This window comes from Calliopsis andreniformis, chromosome 1, assembly GCF_051401765.1.
Source record: "Calliopsis andreniformis isolate RMS-2024a chromosome 1, iyCalAndr_principal, whole genome shotgun sequence".
Classification (NCBI taxonomy): domain Eukaryota; kingdom Metazoa; phylum Arthropoda; class Insecta; order Hymenoptera; family Andrenidae; genus Calliopsis; species Calliopsis andreniformis.
The window spans coordinates 13,251,308-13,273,160 of NC_135062.1; the positions used below are offsets into that span (position 1 = coordinate 13,251,308).

General features: G+C 41.5%; 2 protein-coding genes and 1 long non-coding RNA gene across 3 annotated transcripts in view; 1 reads left to right on the forward strand and 2 right to left on the reverse strand.

Moving 5' to 3' along the window:
• The first annotated feature begins 1,837 nt into the window (after positions 1–1,837).
• LOC143188870 (uncharacterized) lies at positions 1,838–8,987 on the forward strand. The gene is made up of 5 exons (XM_076393368.1): positions 1,838–1,959; positions 4,733–5,062; positions 6,409–6,462; positions 7,004–7,158; positions 7,418–8,987. The coding sequence occupies exons 2-5, from the start codon at positions 4,756–4,758 to the stop codon at positions 7,766–7,768; spliced, it is 867 nt and encodes a 288-aa protein (XP_076249483.1). The 5' UTR covers positions 1,838–1,959; positions 4,733–4,755; the 3' UTR covers positions 7,769–8,987.
• Positions 8,988–11,336: 2,349 nt separating this feature from the next.
• LOC143182961 (uncharacterized) lies at positions 11,337–12,260 on the reverse strand. The gene is made up of 3 exons (XR_013002540.1): positions 11,971–12,260; positions 11,472–11,842; positions 11,337–11,392 (listed from the first exon to the last, which is right to left on the reverse strand). It is a non-coding gene; the product is annotated as an uncharacterized LOC143182961 (long non-coding RNA).
• Positions 12,261–15,176: 2,916 nt separating this feature from the next.
• LOC143180906 (adhesion G protein-coupled receptor E3) overlaps positions 15,177–21,853 on the reverse strand; it is a 73,177-nt gene continuing 66,500 nt past the window's right edge. Inside the window, exons 4-7 of the mRNA XM_076380955.1 lie at positions 21,295–21,554; positions 20,469–20,757; positions 15,756–15,842; positions 15,177–15,357 (exon numbers count right to left, since the gene is read on the reverse strand). Of these exons, the coding sequence (XP_076237070.1) occupies positions 15,301–15,357; positions 15,756–15,842; positions 20,469–20,757; positions 21,295–21,554 (693 nt within the window). The 3' untranslated portion in view covers positions 15,177–15,300. The remainder of the gene's footprint in view (positions 15,358–15,755; positions 15,843–20,468; positions 20,758–21,294; positions 21,555–21,853) is intronic.

The following is a 21,853-nucleotide window of genomic DNA, read 5'->3' on the forward strand; positions in this document are numbered from 1 at the left end:
TGAGTAGTTGTAGCTTTAGGGGAAGTGGGGAAGACGCAGGATTGTTTGGTAGAGGAGAGGTTAGGATTAGTGTTGGTAAGGAGGATGGAATTGGAGTTTTGAAGCATGATAGAAACTGGTCGATGCATGGAAAGACGCATTATTATTAGCGCGATTGTCGTGGATACGAATTATGATAAAATATATTTTGTACGAGCATAGGCAGAGAAATCGATGCACGGATCCACGTGATCGAGTCCGAATTCGAGCTCGAAGCGGGACTCGATCGACGCTCGTTGAAAGCAATAAAACGCAAAAGTGTAACGGAACGTTAGCCCCTGTGTCTTTCATTTATTTTCCCCGGCCATCGATTATGTTCCGCCGAGCTCCTCATAGGAAAGCATCGATTTGGTCGCGGACAATGCCTCAAGGGTGCATGTTTTAAGGTAAATGTCCCAATGCCTAAACACTTAAGGATGTTAAATGTCTCAGTAAGTAACCAACCTAAAACTGTGTATCCCGATACTTCTATTACGAGGTCCCAGAAACTAAGGATATTATTTTATGATACTAGTGTTTATGTTTAATTAGATATACCTGATATATTAGAATTTAAGTCCAAAATTGAATAAAACTGTCGTTAGTGTTTAGGTATCGGACATGGTCAACTACTGGGACATTTATCTTAGTGGTGGAATTTTTCTACGTTTATTTACAAACTTTCCAGCAAGTTTTCAGTCACTTCGAGACTGTACCGAGACCAAGAAATTTAAAGGTCCAGGGAATCGTGAAAATTTGAAGCGTATCGAAAACAACAGCGACTACTACTGCATTTAGAAGGACCTTCTATGTTCCCTATTTACCAACTTCTCAAGGTGACAATCTAGCAAGATCCGAGACGATTCAGGGCGCTTGAAACCTCACCCTAAGTCTCGATCATAGTAGTGACACAATAGCGATAATGCGAGTGTTCCTAGAGCATCGCGCATACCATTGTTATACCTTTGTATGGACATTTAATACGCAATAAAGCTCGTAACGAAACATTTCACTCCATTTGTCTCGAAAACGAGTGACCAAAGGATCGTTTCCAGATGAATCGAGAAAAATGTTTTACCGACCGACCAAAGAGCAACCCCAACGAGTAGCCACTCCTGTCCCACATACGTGTCTCTAATCCTGGTCCTCTATTCGTAGGCGACTCCTGTTGTGCTCCTCAAGATAGGCTTCCCCACGTTCACCGATGCAGATCAGAAAGCAGATCCTCAAACGTGTATAAACAAGACAGAATTATGGAAGTCCTTAGCGTGATTTGACTCAGGATTAGAGCTGGGGAAAATGGATTTTTGAAATAGATAGTTATAAACAAGTATTTTTATTTCTTCAACAGATACAGAATATTGAAAATGAACTTTGATTTGAGATAGTAATTCCAGGAAGAATAGAATAGAAGAATGAATATCATTTCTTATATTGTTCAATCTCTATGCCCTGTATATTTTATTTACCCTTGATTATGACTCTAAATACTACATAAATAGTATCTACACAGTATTTAGACATTAAACGAAACCCCATCGTCAGATATCATGTTCTCATGAAAATACTATCTCAACTTTCATTTCAAACCTTATTTCTTTCAAAGTTCAGAATGACTCAATAGCCGCAACAGGTAACCCGAGCAGCCAATCGCCGAGGAGAGGAACGAAGAAGCGCCCGAGGCATCGGCTCGGTAACGTCAGTAGGAGGAGCAGGCGAGATTGGAGGGGCGAGTGTCGGTAAAAGGAATCCGGAGAGGTGGAATTCAGGTGTAAAGGTAAGAGGCAGGCGGGCGATCGTCAGTCTGACGCGGCAGGTCGACGCGACAAGGTGTCACCCTCGACTCCCAGCGCGAATCAGCGATATGCGAGCTCATAATCTTCGCTTCGCTGCACGGCCACATCCGCTAGCGGACCGAACGATCCCGCCAATCGCTGCCAAGTAAGACTCCAGTGAACCCTATCTAACCAATTTCCAATTCATTTCCAGCCTGAACTCCTTAAACCACTCTGTGCGCGATTCTCTATCCCCAATATATCCACTGCAACACCTTTTCGATGTTTCGTCGTGGTCCAAAAAGAGTTTCGATCAAAGGAGCCCAAGGATTTCGACGATCGCTGGAGGGAGCAAGCGGCGACGCGCAGGCGCCGTGATCTATGGATCGCCGAGGCAGCCATGCGTGGCTAAAGGACAATGGATCGCCTCGATCTCGTTTCTGAGCTAGTGATCTATTATCTTTCGCTTCGATTTTCTTCTCGATCATCTGCACGCTACCATATGGTCGCGCTTAGTAGTCAGCGTGGTGCAGTTACGTTGTTTCTTCTACCGATTCGAGAAAGTTGCCGATGGATCCCTGCTCCTCGCTCGCGCAGCTCGATGGGGAACCGGTCAGGCGACATTCCTGTCGATCGGTGACGCGCACGATCTGTCCGCCTTCGGAAAGAAACTGTTTCCCAGTTTCCTAGTTTCGTGTACACCTGGCGAACGACGCTGGGGGACCGTTCGATTCCGATCGTTGCGTTTCCGGTCGAGGGTCAACGCCACTGCGCTTGCCTGGTGCTCGGTGGTACCAGGTACGACGCATTCTTCGTCTTCCTTCCTGTCTCTGGTTCTCTCTTGCTTCCTCCCTCGCGTCTCTGTGCGCGTTCAGGTTTTCGTGGCTCCTCGGCGTGGCGTCTTCGAGGAGGATCGACTGGGACGCGAGCTGAATGAGAAATAGGCGGCGGTGGGCGGCGGGGGCAGGCGGTGGTAAACACGCGATCGATGATCGGTAGTGAAAGAGTTGTGACGCATTGATATTTCCTTCGGCGAACCTGGCGGCGAGATGTAAGGCTTGGGTATAGATAACTGATTAGTGGAACTTTGTGTTTTGCGTTTTTTCTTGGAGGCTTCTGTTCTGGGAAATAATTTGTGGCCTTGGTGGGGCTGAGAGTTAGGATTGTTATGATGTGTTTTTAGTGGGAGTATATAGACAGAGTTGAATATTTTATATGTTTAATTATGTAGATGTACAAATTAGTTTGCTGCCTTTTTATGAGAAATCCAGAACACTTGTGTTTGAAAAACGTCTTCAAGAGTTTCGGTGATTTTTCCTTTTATTTGTCATTTTAGAAGTTGATATTTGAAAACTAGGAAAGGGCGGGAAGGAGCTTGTATTTCAAATATGGAGACAGTGGGTACTAAATTAATTTAGATATTTTATAGTTCTTGCAGGATTGTGTGGTTTAGTGTGCTTGTTGTTTCTTGGTATTGCATAGAGTCTCTTTTTTATTTTACCTTGTTCTTGGTATCATTTCTGAAAATCTGAGTTCAGCTCGTTTGAAATTCTTCAATTTACAATGGTAATTTTTGTACAATTAGAGTTAGTAGAAATACTGTAATTATAAGCTATTTTATCGACTCAGGATTAATTATAGTGGCAGTGTTCCGAGTCTATAGTAGACTAGTACACTACCTTACTATCATACTATTATACTATGATACTACTGTACTACTACACATAGTTCCTTTCCATAACACTATACATACTATTTGCATTATAATTTATGACAGAAACTTTCTCTCAACTGTACATACAATACTCCACAAAAAATCCTTTTGTAGTGATACCATGTCCCTCGGTTCCCCTTCTTCAACGACCAGAAGCCTAGACAGAAGATATAGAAAGTGTAGAATGCAAAGGAATTTGTATTGCAAGTGGTTTGCACGCAACGCTCGGCTCGCGACAAAACATTTCAGTGATTTCTAGTCCTGTGTGTGAAACTGCGATATGTTCATGATTGAGTGGAACCAACGAGTGACTTGGTAGCACGAGGTCAACACGACCAACCGAGCGACGATCGTTCAAAACCCGTTCGTCGCGCGATACCACTGGCTATCGATGAGTCACCTCGCGTTCTCCTCGTCTCTCCTCTTCGCGCTTCTCCAGCGTGCTTATAACGTACTAGGAGCGTGGACGCGGCAGGATCTCTTCGATTCTTAGCGGGAATCTTTCTCTTCGCTTGTTTTTCGTCGATTTTTAATCAGGAGTGGTGCTGATAAATACTAAAATACTTGGAGGAGGAATGTTCGTACACTTTCGTGGATTTTTAATATGAAAGTATATATAGAGGCATTAGACTTATTATTTGAGTAGTATATTAGTTTAGAATTAATTTGTTTATAATAATATGTGAGCACTTTGGAATTTCGTTGTTTAATTATTCGTCGCTGTTTTATTTTAATTGAGTTAGTGTGTGTAGAATATAGTGTGGTCTTCTGGAACCACGTGTTATCATTAATGATTGCTTGTAGAGAGGAAGTCGAGTACTACGTCTTTCTCTTCTAGTCACGTGGACCCAGTTTCTCAGATTCAGAATTATCCTGCAAGTCAAAGATCTGTATATAAAAATTTTCATCTCCAAATCTCTGTAACACAAACTCACTGAGATATTCAATGTTATCAGACTTTTTATTCAGACCACTTTCACAACTACTAGGACCACCAATACAGAAAGCTATTTTATAACTATTCTCTTAGCTCCACCATAAAATTCAGATTACTCCTTTGAAGTTATCGTCCAAATAAAAACATCTCGTACATCTTCCACCTTTTATTTCAATTAACTAAATTTTACTCAGGTCTCCATCAAATTTCAATCTTTATTTCCTCTAAGCTCTGTTGTGTAATGTCTTTTATTCGGTACACGATTTTAATTGATTACTTTTCTTCCAGGTTGGGCATGCTTCTCTTCGAAGATGCCCTTTCGCAGCGTCGCTAGGGCGAAGCAGAAACCCGAAGCCTGCAGAGGGTGGCACATCCGGTGGTCACAGTGTCTCGGGCCTCGGACAAGCATGAAGACTCTGCTGCGACTCGCCTTGGGACTGGTGATTATTGGCCACGCAGCAGGAGCATCAAACGCAGAAGGCCCAGTCTGTGGGGACGTGAGGTGCTCCTCCTACGAATACTGCAATGACTACCACAGTCAATGCGAGCCATGCTCCTCTATCTGTGACGAAAACGACAAGAACTATCAGATAGAAGTCTGTCAACGCAAATGTCAAGGTAAGCCACGGTGATTTAGGATTTAGGTCAGGATTTTTTAGAAGCTGATAGATACTCACAGTGACTCACGAAGTTGCTTTTACAAATTCAGAGGTAATTACGTCGAAACTTTGAATATATTTTGATGTTGCAATCTGAGAAGCTAGATAGGAGTTAGAAACGAGAGGTTGAAATGAAGTACCTGGACTTAGATGAATTTATTTGAATATATTAAGGGATCTGTGAGTCACTGTAGCTTTGGTTGAAGGATCAGTTGTGGAGGTAATTTAGGAGAAATCGTGAAAAGTGTCTGGGAACCTTCTGTAATTGTGGAGTCCATAAATATCCATAAATGCATAAATATTCGCAATTTAGTGTACAGTACAATGTTTAACAGAAGTGCAGAATTATCCCATTAACTTTTGTAAAACATTTCACTGCCCCTCTCAAAAAGCAGTAGAAAAAGATTATTCCAAGCCAGACTTGGGCATATTTAAAATATTATCCCACTACAGGAAGAAAACACTCCTCTTCCACAAAATAAATCTGTCATTCACTTTCTTTTGCCAAATTTAAAACAAAGAAGTAACGAAATAATTCACTCTTTGCATTTATACTATTATTTCAAATATTTAAAATTTCAAATTCCTACTAGAATTTCTTAAAGATACCTATCCAAAATATTTCAAACATAATAGCCCTTCCCTATCTCGATTTCAAATAAAATTTAGCCATGTCTCCAGCCCTCGAATCCCGTTTTCCGACCCAGAGACTCCGAGGGCACTTAAAATTCCATCAGCACAGGTTGGCCTTTTTCCCTCGACCCTCGATCGAGGGCGAAGGGACGATCCAACCGATCGTGCCCGATAGCGCGTACGGTCTGCCGGCATTCCTCGGCGGGATCGATCGGAGGAAAGCGCAGGTAGTAGGCCAATCGTTCCCCGAGACACCTGAATAGGAGCTGCGCTCGAGTCCGTTGACTTTGCACCTGACCACCGTCCCTCCGTCGACTTCCCACACGCGAACACGCTCGATGACTCATCCAACCGTTTGCCTGCCTACCTGCCAGCCTTCTTTCCTCTCCTCGACCCTCTCCCTTGCTCCCTTTCTCGTTCTCGTCCACGTCGACAAGGCTCGTCCCTCTCCAGCCCCCGTTGCACCTTCTTGCATCGAGGTTGCATCGGCTGGAACTGAGAACGAAAAGGAACCCGATCGAATTCACTGTTCTGGAGAGATCTCGTCGAGGTTGTTGTCTGATTTTCATCATTGTCGAAAGGAAAACGAGATTACAGAGTGCTTTCTTTGTGTATTTTGTAGGGCTTTGACTTTGGATCGATGAAGTGACTCGAAATTGTTTCTCGTTGCAGCGTACGTGCGCCACATGCGATTCCTGCTTCGGGTGCAGTATGAGAATCTGCAAGGTGAGTTGGTGGAGCAAGGTGGAGAGAGTGGATGGAGGAAGTGAAGTGTGAGATTTGGGATGGGATCACTGAGGAGTTTTGCAGATGAGAAAATTCTGTGGAGACCCTTTTCGTTTTATTATTATAGTTTTCTGGGGTGTTCAGTGTCTTTCTGTTTTGAAATAATGGAGTGTAGAGACAGTAGACAGTGTTGTAGTGTTGAGTTTTATTTTATTTAAGGATTGATATCGTTTCTTAGAGACAGGGTATATTAGAAACTAAGACCAAAGAAAAGACTGAACTTTCGCCCCTGTAAAGGTCCCCTGTGAGTTAGTAGAATTGTGTGTAGTAGAAGAGTAGGGTTGCAGAATCTGAGGGGCTTTTAGAACAGTTATGAATAAGATTACAGATTAACTCCATTAATCTGCAGACTACCATTATTTAAGTAGTATAATCTCAGTCACACTTTAGTTATTTCCCACAAAAATCTCTCATCATCTGCTTCCTGAAATTTCAGCAAAACTAATGGTCAAAAACTAAACTAAACCTTTCTCTTCAATAGGAGAAGTCGAGAGATTGTGGACTCTGGTCACGATAGCCATCACGACTGCCTGCCTCTCCTTACTAGTAACACTGTGCCTCTTAGTGAAGCGTCTCGCCTGTTGGAAAAAGCTCTGCAATGCGTTTCGTCGCACGTTTACTGGAAAATGGTTAAAGGTAAGCAGAAATATTAATGCAAACGCTAAAACCAAGCTCTGTCTATAGAGACAGTATAGACTGATGGAGGCACAAAAATTACAGCTTTCTAAAAAGGTTCATAAATCACAAAATAGTATGTATTTATATATTACCTTATTTTTATTTCGCATTAATGGAGAAAAAACATTTTCAATCCTTTACGTAACAAATACTAGATCATATTGATCATCCTGGAATTTCTGCTCGTTTCTTCTCTGACTAATCATCTTCTTTTCAGAGGACGAACAACGTTGTTAATGCTAACAACAATGCCACATCGAACAACAACAATCGCGAGACTCAGAGCGACGCTGAAGCAGGTGTACCTAGACAGAACGGTCTAAAGCTGACGATGCCAACTATAAGCGCTACTGTGGCCCCCTCTCGGAACAGTAGCGGCAATGGGAACAGCAGCGGAAGCGGAAGTGCAACAGGAGTGACCAATACCACCCCAAACACTACTATCACGACCCTATCCAGGAGGCATCCCAGCGAAGACACCACTTTAGACTATGCTTACGATAATCCAGCGATGACACCGAGTCCAGAAGCTGTCCAGTTGAGGACGAAACGTGAGAGCTCGTTTTAAAGGGACATACAACGTTCCCTGAATAAGTGATTTTATGTTAAAGACAATTGGTGATCACTTATCCGGGGACAAAGCAGATTTTAATTCACTTGTCCGGGGATAGAGCAGATTTTGATTCTAAATGCGAAAGGTGGATTACAAAAGCTCATTTTTAATGCAGCTACAGTCTTCCCCGGATAAGTGATCTTATATTAAAGATAGTTGATGATCACTTATCCGGGGACAAAGCAGATTTTTATTCTAAAAGTGAAATGTGAATTGTGAGAGCTAGTTTTAAATAGTGATACAGCTCTCCCCGGATAAGTGATCTTATATTAAAGAGAATTGGTGATCACTTATCCGGGGACAGCATAGGTTTTTACTCTGGAGTGTAGTGGACGCCCACGCTCGCGACCCGGAATTGTATATAGCGTTATTCTTAAGTACTTAATCGCGCACGCGAAATCGCGCCACATTTTGCAGATCCTTATCAGCCATTCCGTCCATGAAAGGCCTTTTGAGCGACGCTACGCCTCCTCGGCAACAAGGTTGCGCTTCGCATAGGTCAGCGACGGTGCGCGCGAGACCGAGGAGAGATCGATAGTTCCCTCGCGACCAACGTCCTATCGACCGAAGGAACGCGCGACTTGGCTCAACTCGACTGCTCAAATCGTTAGCTTTCTCGCGTCTTTTGGAAAACCGCGCGTTCCTTCTCTATCGCTTTTCTAATTCCTCCGGTTCTTGTACTTTTTTATTCGTCGATTTTTCATTGGTCCATGGTTCTCTCATCGAAGAGTAGACTCAGGCTCGCGTGTACCTCGCTGACCTTAGGTTAAGTCGTGTAAGTAAACTCGAATTTGCACCGTCGATTAGCTATTCCCGTCATCACGATCATTCGATCGGCGTTGCCTCTGTTATCGATAAAGTGGGATCGATGTCTTCCAGAAACGAAGATATCGCGCGGTGCCTTTTGCTGGATTCAGGGTAGGTGTTTGCATGCGTTTTTGATATGTGTTTTTTTGAACTGAATCGAGATTGTGAAGTGACCCGATCGTTTCTTGATAATGGAGGCAATGGAACTCGCGAACTGTAATTGAGTAAGTGATGAAATGTTGCGTGAGAAGTTTCGTTCGTTTATCGTTCGTTGACCTTTTATAGGTATTATTAATTTTAAGATAATTTTCGTTGTTAAGCGTATCGTTTCTGTAGGGATGAATAAATAGATGATACTTTCGCTTAAGTTTCTGTGCGTTATGTTTCCACTCGCGCCTGTGAATGGAACAGGAAAAGGTATAGGTATCAATTTTATTACCTTTTCTATTTCTTCGGTGTACAGCTCAATTCCTACCCGAACTAATAGAGTATTGAACATTCCACACTATTCCACACTACTCCACACTATCCCAGACTACTGCACACTACTCCACATAACTCCACACTGTTCCACACTACTCCACACAACTCTACACACCCCTACATTACTCCACACTACTCTACACTACTCCACACAACTCCACACAAGTCCACACAACTCCACACAACTCCACACAACTCCACACAACTCCACACAACTCTACACTACTCCACAAACTTCCACACTTCCGCACACTACTTCCAACACCGTTTTACATAAATTCAACACTACCTTACACTTCTTCACACTATCCCACAACCCTCAATACTTCTCTTAAACACTATTCAACACCATTCAGTACAGTTAAAACCTTCTCATCAATTTCTGATTCTGCAGAACATGGCTTTGAGCTACAGAAACTGTTTTCTTCGATTTTTGAAAATGGGAATTGACAACTAGCGCCACCTAGCGTCGAAATTCCGAACTAAAATTAGAAATTATATTTTTAGTTCCGTCCTTCCACCGCTAGATGACGCCACTTGTCAATTCCGAAAATGCTCCGCGGGAAATGGGAATTGACAAGTGGCGCCATCTAGTGGCAAAACTTGGAACTAAAACTAGAAATTATATTTTTAGTTCCGCACTTTCACCGCTAGATGGCGCCACTGGTCAATTCCTAAAATGCTCCTCGCGAGAACGGGAATTGACTTGTGGCGCCATCTAGCGGTGAGGACCCCGAACTAAAAATAAAATTTCTAATCCTAGTTCCAACTTCCACCGCTAGATGGCGCCACTTGTCAATTCCCAAAATGCAGCTCGCGAAAATGGGAATTGACAAGTGGCGTCCTCTAGCGGTGAGATGCCCGAACTAAAAGTAAAATTTCTAATTCTAGTTCCGACCTTTTCCGCTAGATGGCGCCACTTGTCAATTCCCAAAATGCTGCTCGCGAAAATGGGAATTGACAGGTGGCGCCATCTAGCGGTGAGGAACCCGAACTAAAAATAAAATTTCTAATTCTAGTTCCAACTTTCACCGCTAGATGGCGCCACTTGTCAATTCCCATTTTCGCGAGGAGCATTTTCGGAATTGACAAGTGGCGCCATCTAGCGGTGGAAGGGTGGAACTAAAAATAATATTTCTAATTTTTGTTCGGAGTTTCGACGCTAGGTGGCGCTCCTTATGAATTCCGAATGGTCGGGAAGCACGAAAAAGAGAAGTTGTTGCGTTAAAAGTCGTATATTTGCTCGAATTTAAGGTTGTAGTTAAATTGGATAGTGCTTAGAAGGGTTTTGAGCAGGACTGTAGAGCGTGGAGTATTGTGGAGAAGTGTGGTATATTGTACTGTTGTCCCAAATCGTGTGGAGTGGTGTTGGGTGGAGTGTGTAGTATTTTGGAGTAGTGGGGAATAGTGTGGAGTATCGTGGAGTAGCATGGAATTCTGTGGAGTAGTCTGGAGTAGTGTGAGATAGTTTGGAGTGGTGTAGGATAGTTGAGAGTGCTGAGTACTGTTGAGTAGTGGTTTCTGCTGTTGTGCAAAGGCGTGTAAAATAAGGTAGTGACATAATTTAAAGGTAAGTATCGTGATAAGTATCAGGAGAACATTATAGTAAAGGAGGTATTCCAAGGAATTTCAAAAAAAACTGGATAAGTATCAGGAGAATATAATTGTATAAGAGGTGTTCCAAGGAGTTTGAAATCTGGGTAAGTATCAGGAGAACATAATAGTAAGAGAAGTATTATTAGTAACATAACTGCGATGAAAATACTTTATTAATTACACGTACAAGCAATGTTTAAGAAATTTAGTTTCCTAGATGAACGTACCTTTTTAGGTACTTGTGGTGACATCTGATGGTGGTATTCAGAAACCACGTATTTTTTATTAAATTAGTAGCAATCTGATTGTTATAGATTCCGTAACTAAAGCAATTCCTAATGCAATATTCCAAGTTACAGTCATTAAATAGAAATTTATGTACCGCATGGTAGAACAAACGTTGCGATTCTCCCTCGAGGATACGCTGCAGCAGGAAAATGAACATGTCAGGCTAAATGGACCAAAGAATCAAATATTCGGGGCAGCATATTCGTAGCTGACCACGAAGCGATATTCTGTACCATGCCACGACTATTTATCACTCGCGCTTCTTCATTGTCTGCTCTGACGTTTTTCTTCCCCCGTGATCGATTCCTGACTACGTCGCAGGCAGATGGCCATTTGGTGCTTTTTGTCATTACCGTTTAGTAGCACTTGGCAGGAAGCCTTTAGCTGTTATTTCAATCAGGAGCGCTAAAATACAGAGAAAGATACTGACAAGAAAATTAATCGACTGAGAACGATCTATCTACAAAAAATGAACATGAATTACCATTTAAACTGATCTTCCATTTATCGTAGAACCTTTTGTAGACACTCTTCAGTAACAATCGGTTTACGACATTCCTAATTACTCTCGTTCTCTTTATTTTTAAATCAGTTATAGTGACCTTGACTTCCTTCCTACGAGTGCATCGGTGCCATTCTACTTGCAGGACGTAAACGGATCGATGAACAATGGCTCCAGACATTCTGGCACGAAAAGCCGAGTGCCTTTTCTTATGACTCGCGGATAGTAAAGATATGGATGTATGTTGAACTCGAGGTGTGCTTGATATGTAAATTAAGTACTTCTGAATGAAAAGCTCGATGGTAGCAGCATCCACAGATGGAGGCTCTTCTGCCAATATTGAATAGCATATGCTGCTACGAGAGCAGACTAGTTTATTTAATCTGAGTCGATTTCGAGATTGAAAGAGTATAGCAGATTCTGAGTATAACAGAAGGAAAAGCTCTGAAAAAATAAGTAAAAAAGATAATGAAGGACTTACCTAGGTTCCTAAAACTAAACTCAGATTCCTAAGGATCTCGTTCAGAGTTGCACTTTTAAGGATCTAATTTCAGATCTCTTTGGCTTCAAGTATTAAACCTGGACTATACTGAAGAATACATTTCCCAAGCTTGTACCTTTCATATGGAACCCAAAAAGAAGATTAATCCTTTAAAGGAGCAGACAGGCCTGACCCTCTTCACCAGCGCTGCCAAAAGAATTCCCTCTGGAAGGAATTTGAGGGTAGAATAGAGGAACCCTTCATTTGTCAGCAGTTCAGTCATGACGTCACTCTCCTCCACTACCATTAACCTTCCCCCTATTATTCCCTCGGTTTGGTAATGTTGCTCTTGGCCATGGCGAAGGATGCTTAGTTTAACATCACTTTCTACTTTCCTATACACAACAACTAGAGCCTTTACCCATACTGTACTGAAGGAAACACTAAATATCAAGAGTTTAATGGACACACGAGCACAAACGAAGTACTCTTCGGAGTTCAGAAGTTGCCAGAGAGGTGGTACAGGGGCAAGAGAAGTGCTGATTCGCTGCAAGTAGTAGTAATAGGCGTGACAAATAAAGGAAATGCGTGTGTGCCATCTTTATGTACTTTTCTGAGGAGTCAATCAGATCCACTGACAACTTCTGAGCTCCCAGCAGTACATAAACGAATTTAATCAAATGTGACTTAGCGAAAGAATGGTCCTTATTAATGGTCCTCGTCCATCAAGTCTATCCTTTATCCCCTGGTACACTGTAGCTTCTGGCCCCTAATATTACGGTTCTCAGATTAACAATAAGACACACACGATTTCAAGTGCGCTCTTCCAGTGAAAAACATTGACTGCGATATTTACAGAGCACAGAGTTTTCACCACTCACACTGCACAGTGTGATACATGTACACACGTCTGTAACAACGTATTTCATTCTGTACAAAGAATTCAATACAATACAAAAATATTGTCTTCCAAACGAGGAGTAGAAACGAAAAAAGGAATAAAAGGGAGTGTCCAATTGCGTCACCCATTGTGGTGTTTCTCGATAATTAAATGTCAGGCTGCTCGCGGGACAGGAAGAGATGACACGAACGTTTCCGTCGCTCGAAGGACGTACGTTGAGCTTGCATCGTGACCTCCTTTGCCTTTTTTTCGCTCACTTCGGAAAATCGAACACCGTTGTTCGATTTCTGAAGCATGTCACGTCGACAATGCCCATTCGAATTTCCATCTCAACTATCTCCTTTATTCAACTTAGTGAAACCAGAATAGGCTGATTAGAATAAGTACCATACTAAATTTGCAAAAGAAAGGATCCTAAAATGAACACTTAAAAATGAATCTCATATGGATTTAGGGAGAATATCACACTATTTTACAGAGGCTGATAAAAAGCTCCATTACCAAATTTGCAAAGAAAAAGGATTCTAAATTACATTTAAAAATAAAACCAATATGGATTTAGGGAGAAAACTAGCCACAATATTTTACAGAATAATATTAAGCGTTTCTATAACAAGATTCTCCTTTTGCCAAGCAGTTAATGGACAATTTTCAAATCCCTCGGTTCTCCCAAGAATCAGAAGTCAGCTCAGAGTTTTCGTAGGGCCTCAAAATATTTATTTCCTCGTAATTACATGCGCTTACATTTACGGAGTGCCAGCGGTTACGCGTACTAATGCGATCGCACAGGTCGTTACCGAGTGTTAATTGCATCGCAGGGGGGTATGCCAGCCGCGAAACCGCGGAGCACGCGCTCGCGCGCGCAAACACAACGCACGTGAATTCCTTTCATCCTGGATCGATGCCTCGCAGCTCGCTTTCCGATTGCGACACGTGCTTTCGCTGATAACGACCGTTCTCTCGTGCCGAAAAGCGTGATCAGAATCTCTATTGAGCAATCATTCATAGGCGCAATAGAACCATCCGCTTTTTTGAATTTGTACGAGCGAATTTGAAGAACCAATTTTTCGGGCTTTTGATTTGTTTCATTTCTGCCGAATTGGAAAAATATTCGTTAGCGTGGAACGAGACAATTAAGACTTACTGTTAGATTTTTTATGATATATTAAGAATTTTTGATTTTTTTCAGTGTTTCATCTACTAGAAGTCGAAACTGATCCCTTATGAAGTTTTGTTTTATAGAAAAAAAAAAGAATTTACGTGGGAGGATACTTAATCTCATTTTTTTAGTAGCCAGATATTCTAAAATTTCTCCTGACTTTCTTTTTTATCGTATAGAGGGATTGAATGTACAGGGTGATCAGTTTATCTGGAAACTCTCCGAATATTAGCAGCATTTATTCTCAATTGTAAATCCTGCCAACACCCATTAGAGAGTTTCCTCTAATTAAACTGATTACCTTGTAGAGAGTTTTCCCAAAATTTACTGAAGTCCAAAAAAATGAATATAAAAAAGATTCAGAGCCAATAAAAAGAAGAAACCCTGAGTAGCTCACAGTACCCAAAAAAATTTCTCAGAATCAAGTTCACAATTAGAAATCTTAAATAATAAAAAAATAAATATTCTTTACAAGCCTTAAATTTCGTTCCACTCGAATACACGTGCCAATTGCGTTTGCCTAGAACGACACAAAATCCACAGACCGTATCCTTCAATGCCTGTTCCTCAGATTGGCATCCCACGCGTACAAAGGTAGCGAATATTATTCATGATATGTTGAAACAACTATCCCAAGTCCTTGTGGGCCCGCTGTACAGAAAATTCGGCTGTGACCTCTCTGCTCGAGTAACGAACCTCTCAAACGAAAATCCCCGCCTCTACTGAATGAATGGGCTTCCATGGGCAGCGGAAAGCTAATTCAGGAAGTGAATCGTCCCTACGTTTCTTTAATCGAGATTTCATTCCTTCCGTCCTCTGTATACCTTTCCCCCTTCCCTCAATAATCGAGCAAACCATCGAGCTTCCGAGCATACAGAGATCACAGTGTTTACACGGATATATTTTTGATAGCGAGTGGCCTGGTTTCGTCGGCTGCACCGGAAATTGGAGTAATTCAGCCCCGAGCGTTCGGTATTTCCTCAATGCCTGCCTCCTGCTCGCCTCGAATCGGTTTATCGCTGGTATCTCTTCCTCAGAATCAGCGGGTCTCCTAGGAGAATTCGGCACAGCTTTCAGACAACGCGGCTCTGCCTCTGTCCCTGCCATTACAGTTGTTTCCTGGGGCGTTCGATAAGGTGGCTTTTTGATTCGACTCGACGATAACTTTCTGACCGATCGTTCTGGTGAAAAAATAGGGAGATCCTTGGACACGGTGACCTTGTATCACGGTTTCGATTCCTTCTTGCCAGAGCTGGATCAGGTCTCCGATCTACACTGGGTCGGGGGCTGGCGCCAGCAGCTGCATGCTGCTGCTCGATGAGGCGATCTGAAATGAGAGGATTCAACGTCAGTTGCTACTACAGGACTGATGAGTTTTTAATGCTCGTTGGAACGCAGATTGAATGCTTTTCACTGGGACTTTGGAAGGCTCAGGGAAGAGATAGCTTCTGGAATTGGACCTGACATGCGGGAGTCAACAAGTTGTCCACTTCCCAAGAGGGTCAGAAGCAGGAAAACGAAAAGGCTAAAGTCTATTGCTATAGAATCAACAATTCTCAAACCTAACGAAGCTAAGGCATCCTCTATTGGAGTTAAAAAGTTCAAAAAGAAAGTACTCCTAATTGGACTTGGCACGCGGGAGTCAACGAGTTGACAACTTTCCAAGGAGGTCGATAAGGAAAGACACAAGAAGAGTCGAGTTAATTCTTTTCAAAATGGACTCACCTGCTGCTTTGGCTGCCTGTACGATTTCCTGGCGTAGACCTTCAGGACCCTGCAGTTGCACGCGACAGACAGTGCCACTGCCAGACCCTGCTCCCAAGAGAGCAGCGTGAAACAGAAGAACAGAATAAGTGTTCGATTATAGTCTGTCCAAGTTCAAACTTATCTGCTCGCTCGAAGCCATTATAAATCGACTCCTCTCTATATTAAATCGAGCCAGAGTTTGCACGAGGGGATAGTTTACTTTCCTGTTTGGGAGACTGATAGTGTACTCTTGTAAGTTTTCGTGAACGTAATGAGAGTTGGAGCAGAGGGAACGCTCTTCCTCGATGCCTTGAGGGATTGAACTGAATTTATATTATCTAGAATAAGAAGGAACTGTAACATTATCGGGAGAAGACTATTTTTCCTCTAATAATCAGAGAATTAACGTCTACAGTTATATTTAATTTTTTTGTCTAAATTATATTAATAATATGATCTCCTCTTTCTCAGCAAATTTTTATTCATTTTATTCTTAGTGTCTCAAGGTAGGATTAAACAACTCAATATGTATTTCGAAATTTCCAGTTTTTTAAATTGTCGAATACTCAAAGCTTTAATTTACAAATTAAAAGTGAATTACAAGTTTTCTGAGGTAGAGTACCCCCAAATAAAAAGAAAAATATTATTATTATTAAGACAATATTGTATTATAATTCTATTATTAATAAAGACATTATTATTATTATTATTAGTAAGGCAGTACTGTATTATAATTCTATTCTTATTAAAGACAGTATTATTATTATTATTAAGAGATACTATAGTCTCTCACTATGTACTTATCACAGAATCCCAAAGCACTATTATAATATCAAGTATCCCCTACAAAAGCTTCAAATATAATATTCATATTTACCAAGGAACTACAATTCACGTTTCAGTATTTGATAAAGAATATTTTCCGCAGGGCATCGAATAGCTACTATAATCCAAGGGGCGGTGATTCTATTTGCGTTACGACGCGTTCGTTTCATCTCGTTTCTCGTTTTATCGCGCGGAACTCGTGGATGAGAATTCCCTTACAGCGGGGGATGCACGATTTCGGTCGTTATGAAAAATTTTACAGCTCCCTACCGGGTTTCTTTGCACCCCTGCAGCAGCAATCGTCTTTATCACAGGCTTCAAGCGGAAGCATCCGTTTCCATTCGCATAAATAATTCGCTCTCGGTTATCGCAGCGACATGTGTTTCGCGTTTGCCTCGAAGCGTGTCCCAATTCCACGTCGACGTTTTATGGCATTGTTCCTGGCAGATTGCTTCGAATCGAGGCGGCGCAAATCGCGCAGCACTGTACACTGTATAACGGTGTGCAACACTATGTACTTCTAGATATAAAATGCTTTGGGAGTTGGGTTATCGAGCAATTCTTGAGCCGCTTTAGCAATTTATATCGTCGAAACTATGCACACGTAGAATTCTTTCTGGCAAGTGATAGGAAGCCTCCCAGAGGTATTGAAAGGCTGATAAAAGAGAGAGGGGGAGCTGTAGACAAGAAAGGAATAATCAAGGTGCGAAGGGAATTGAATAATCGATAGGGAGTAGCAGGTGGGCAGAGATTTCTCGCCGCTCGAGGGTTTTTCCATGAGAAATCGCCCCCTCCTCGAGGACACTTGACACCCCAGCTACCCATCGCCGAGGTGGCGTTCCAGCCCTCGAATGCCAGCCGATGGAAACTTTCGCGGCCGAGTTTCCACGTGGAAAACGAGCTTCTGCGCTCACGCTCGATCGCCCGCCAATGAAACTTTAGCTTCCGCGCGATCTTTTCGTTCGGCGAGGACTGGACTGATCGGAGATATCACTGAGAAATGGCTTTGCATAGGGCGTTCTCGATATGGTGAAACTTCGGGACTCGAAGGAAGTAGTTTCTTTTAGAGACGCAATTTTAAGATAGACATTAAATTGTTGGATAATTGGCGACCAAGGAACTTGGCATTTGTTGCAGATTCTTGTGTTACTGCATTTGATTATTCTATCAAAGTTATATTAATCAGTTCTGGTTCTTTTTCATTCTCAATATTTCAAGTCTTTTTTGTTTGTAATTATTCAGTAAATATTGATGCTAAAGATCTTTTAAAAAATAGCTTTCAAAGGTTTGAACGCCTCGAATATAGTCAGACACCCAGCAAGTAGAGTAACCTTGTGTGTGATCAGACATCGAGCAAGTAGAATAACCGTGTGTGCAATCAGACATCGATCAAGTAGAATAACTTCATGCGTGCTCAGACAACTGCTAGACTAAACTTCTGGCTTTTACTATTTTCTTTAAAGAATCCAAACCAAGTTTGTATAAAAACAGCTCCATCATTCGTATTACTTCTGGGGAACTTCTTTCATTAACTATCACTGAGTTTTGATGTATCTTCGATTCGACGTGGCTCAGTGAGGAGCAGCTCCCTCTGAAAGTTGCATCGACTTCCAAGAAGGCTTCTGCCTCGTTGCGTCGGCCGCGTCAACTAACAATGCAACTTGTCCAACTTGTTGTTACCAGGAACATTATTCTATGCAGATTTCGCGCTGCTCCGCGGCTGAATCAGTAATAAAGACGTGCGTGTAACCTTTCGAAACTTAAAATTGACTTCGAAACTACCAGTGAAGAACATGGGAACGTTTTCGAAGTAATGTCTGGGGAAAGTTGGCGGCGTTCCTCGTCCAGAAACTCGTTACCCCGCTCGTATTCTTAATCCCTGACTTCCAAGGCTCGGCTTATTAAGTTTTTGAAACGGCGCGCAACAACGTGACGGCGCTTCTTCCTTACCTTATATCCTGGGGAACGAATTCCTCGCGATAGTTGCTTTTAAACTTTCCTCAGGTCCTTCAAATATTACTCTTTTCTGGAATACCGTGTGTCTTCGCGACTTCCCTTTGCCCTCCCACTTATGGGTTCGAAAGAGACGAAGGGAGTAGGGGTCTTAAATCTTGTCGTGCCTTGGTAATACGATTCGGACTGAATCTGATTTTGCCCTGATCTGGGATTGGATAGATCGGAATCGGAATGGTATATGGAAGTTCTTGGAGACACCAGTAGTATGAGATTTCTTTGGAACTTTGGGGAAGTTATATTGATTTAGTTCGGTTCAGTTTTAGCGGACCTTTTTCGACATGTAAATTAATGTTTCAATTTGTGCCTTCTTTAGTCTTAGATTGTTAATTAGTAGGACTTATCCTTTTTTTGTAAGGAGTGTTTTCTTAAAAGTCAGAATATATACACTAGTCAAAAAAATTATAGTGTAGAAAAATTTTGGGCAAAAATCGGCTATATTTGACTGACGATAACTCCGCGAAAAATCGTCATAGGATCATGATCTTTTTTTTAAATTATAGCTTGAAGTCTTCATTTGAAGATACCATCCTTTAATTTTAAGTTTAGTGCACCTCTACTACTGTAGTGCCTTAAATTTGAAGGCATGTTTATCGTATTGAAAATGTCAATGTTTGACGAAATGCACGGACTTCCTAGAATTTTTTTCAGGAATGCCGCTTACAGGAGCATAAAATTTGATCTTTCCCCATCAATTTAAAAAAAAGATAATGTTGCTACGATTTTTTTTCGCAAAGTTACAGCACTTCAAAGTAACCCTTGTATTTTTACAGCAGAACGAATAGTGTTGATACATAGCAAAAATGCAAGGCTTACTTTGAAGTGCTGTAACTTTGCGAAAAAAAATCGTAGCGCCTTGATCTTTTTTTTAAATTGAAGAGGAAGGTTGACACTATATGATTCTGTAAACTGCATTCCCGAAAAAAATTTTAGCGAGTCACTGCATTTTGTTAAACTTTGTTATTTGTCGTATTGAAAATTATCAACTTTTGACAGGATGCACAGACTTGGCAAAATTTTTTTCAGAGATGCCGTTTCCAGGAGCATAAAACTGGATCCTTCCCCTTTAATTTAAAAAAAAGATCAAGTCGTTGCGATTTTTTATCGCAAAGTTACAGCACTTCAAAGTAACCCTTGCATTTTTACAGCAGAACGAATAGTGTTGATATATGATAAAATGCAAGGGTAACTTTGAAGTACTGTAACTCTGCGAAAAAAAATCGTAGCGACTTGATCTTTTTTTTAAATTAAAGGGAAAGGATCAAAGTTAATGCCCCTATAAATGGCATTCCTGAAAAAAATTCTAGGAAGTCCGTGCATTTCGTCAAACTTTGGAATTTTCGATACGATAAACATGCCTTCAGATTTAAGACGCTACAGTAGTGAGGTGCACTAAACATAAAATTAAGGCACGGTATCTTCAAATGAAGACTTCAAGCTGTAATTTAAAAAAAAGATCATGATCGTACGACGATTTTTCGCGAAGTTATCGTCAGTCAAAGATAGCCGATTTTTGCCCAAAACTTTTCGATGCCATAATTTTTTCACCAGTGTATAACAGGAAAACAATCTGAATTATAATGGTATGGAACTTCTGAGACACAGAAGTCTTCATGTAAGATTTCTTTGAAACTCTACGAAAGTTAAGCTATTAATTTAAATTAGCTCAAGCTTAGTAGTTCTTCTTCAACGTACAAATTATAATTCTAGTCCAGTTTCTTTTCAACTTCAGGCTCTTTCTTTGCCCTACACTTGTTCTTTGAAAAAGAAATATGACTTATGCAATGGCAAGCAATCAAGAGCTGCATCTACTATTTCTTCATTAATTAATACACTCTAGAAGCAAGATCTTACCTGCAGAGAATGTCCAGTACAAAAGACAGCCCAAAGGAAAGGGACCTTCCATACTCTGGAGGCGACTCCACAGCCTGCGACGAGGCCCACGATCATACTAACTTTCAGAAACAGTACTAGCTGCAACGCCCTCCTTCTCTTCATCTTCTCGCGCTGCTTGACCTCCAGCTGCATGCTGCACGTATATCTAGACACGATTGCTGCTTTGATCAGATAGTATCCAGCCGAAAGCAGCAACAGGACCACTGGTACGCCGTAAGCATAGATCGTCGCCATTGTACCAAGAAACCTGCATCACGAAACCTTTATTCCTCTATCTCTAACTATAAAATGAGGATTAGAATGAGGAGGTTTAGCATAGTGACAAGCTATAAATTATTCAGAGATATTTTTCACACGATATATAGTAAACAGAATTATTATAGTATAAGTGATGTACTGTATCATTTCTTTTTATTCAGAATTTCTTGTAACTTCACTGTCAAGGATTGTGTCTAATAGAAGAGACCTTGGTGTACCATCAGCCTTCAATTAATATAGTCATCATATTATACAGCACACTGTATTTATATTACCTCAATTTTTAGAGGTCATAATACTATAAAAAGTAACTCAGGAAATTTAGTAAGCTAAGTTTAAAATTAAAAAAACTGAAGATCCTGAAAATAGTCTGACTCCCTAGTCTGACTCTAATCTTTTATACTACTTCTCCCATGGCTATAAGTGTTACAAATCTTTCGATCGAATCAAGCATGCCACTTTGAACTGCAAACAAACTAGTGATGGAAGGGAGGCGCGAGAAAGGGTGAGAGGGGATCCACGTCACCAGCAATTGAAGGGCGTGAGATCCGAGATGTTCCAGATATCCTTTGCCTCCTGGATCTGGAGGAGCGTGGCGACGCCGAGGTTCACAAACGGCGCGCCCCAGGCGAAGATGCTGTACTTGAGGTAGGTCGGGGGGTCGTCGCGGCGCGGGATCGAGGCGACGGTGGCGTAGAGGTGATGACACATCGCGGCCAGCCAGCAAACCACTGTCATACGAAGGTACTGCAGACTCAGCCCCAGGGAAATGCACAGCTCCGAGTCCTGTGAACAACGGGAGAACGTTTCACTCGTCTCACGTTTACTTTCCTCATTTCCTTATCCCTCGTTCTTTGGCTGGCAAGTAAATAGAATAATAAACATTCAACAGTGATCGAAACAAAATTGCATGTAACAAAAAGTCTGAGAGACAGAGAATTTAAATCTGCGGACTTTTAAGTTTTTGGTCTTTCGAAGCTTTGAATTACTAAATTCTACAATTTTGAAATCTGTAGTTCTTTAAACTCTTCAATTCTTGAATATTTAAATATTCAAATATTCAAGGATTCAAATATTCAAATATT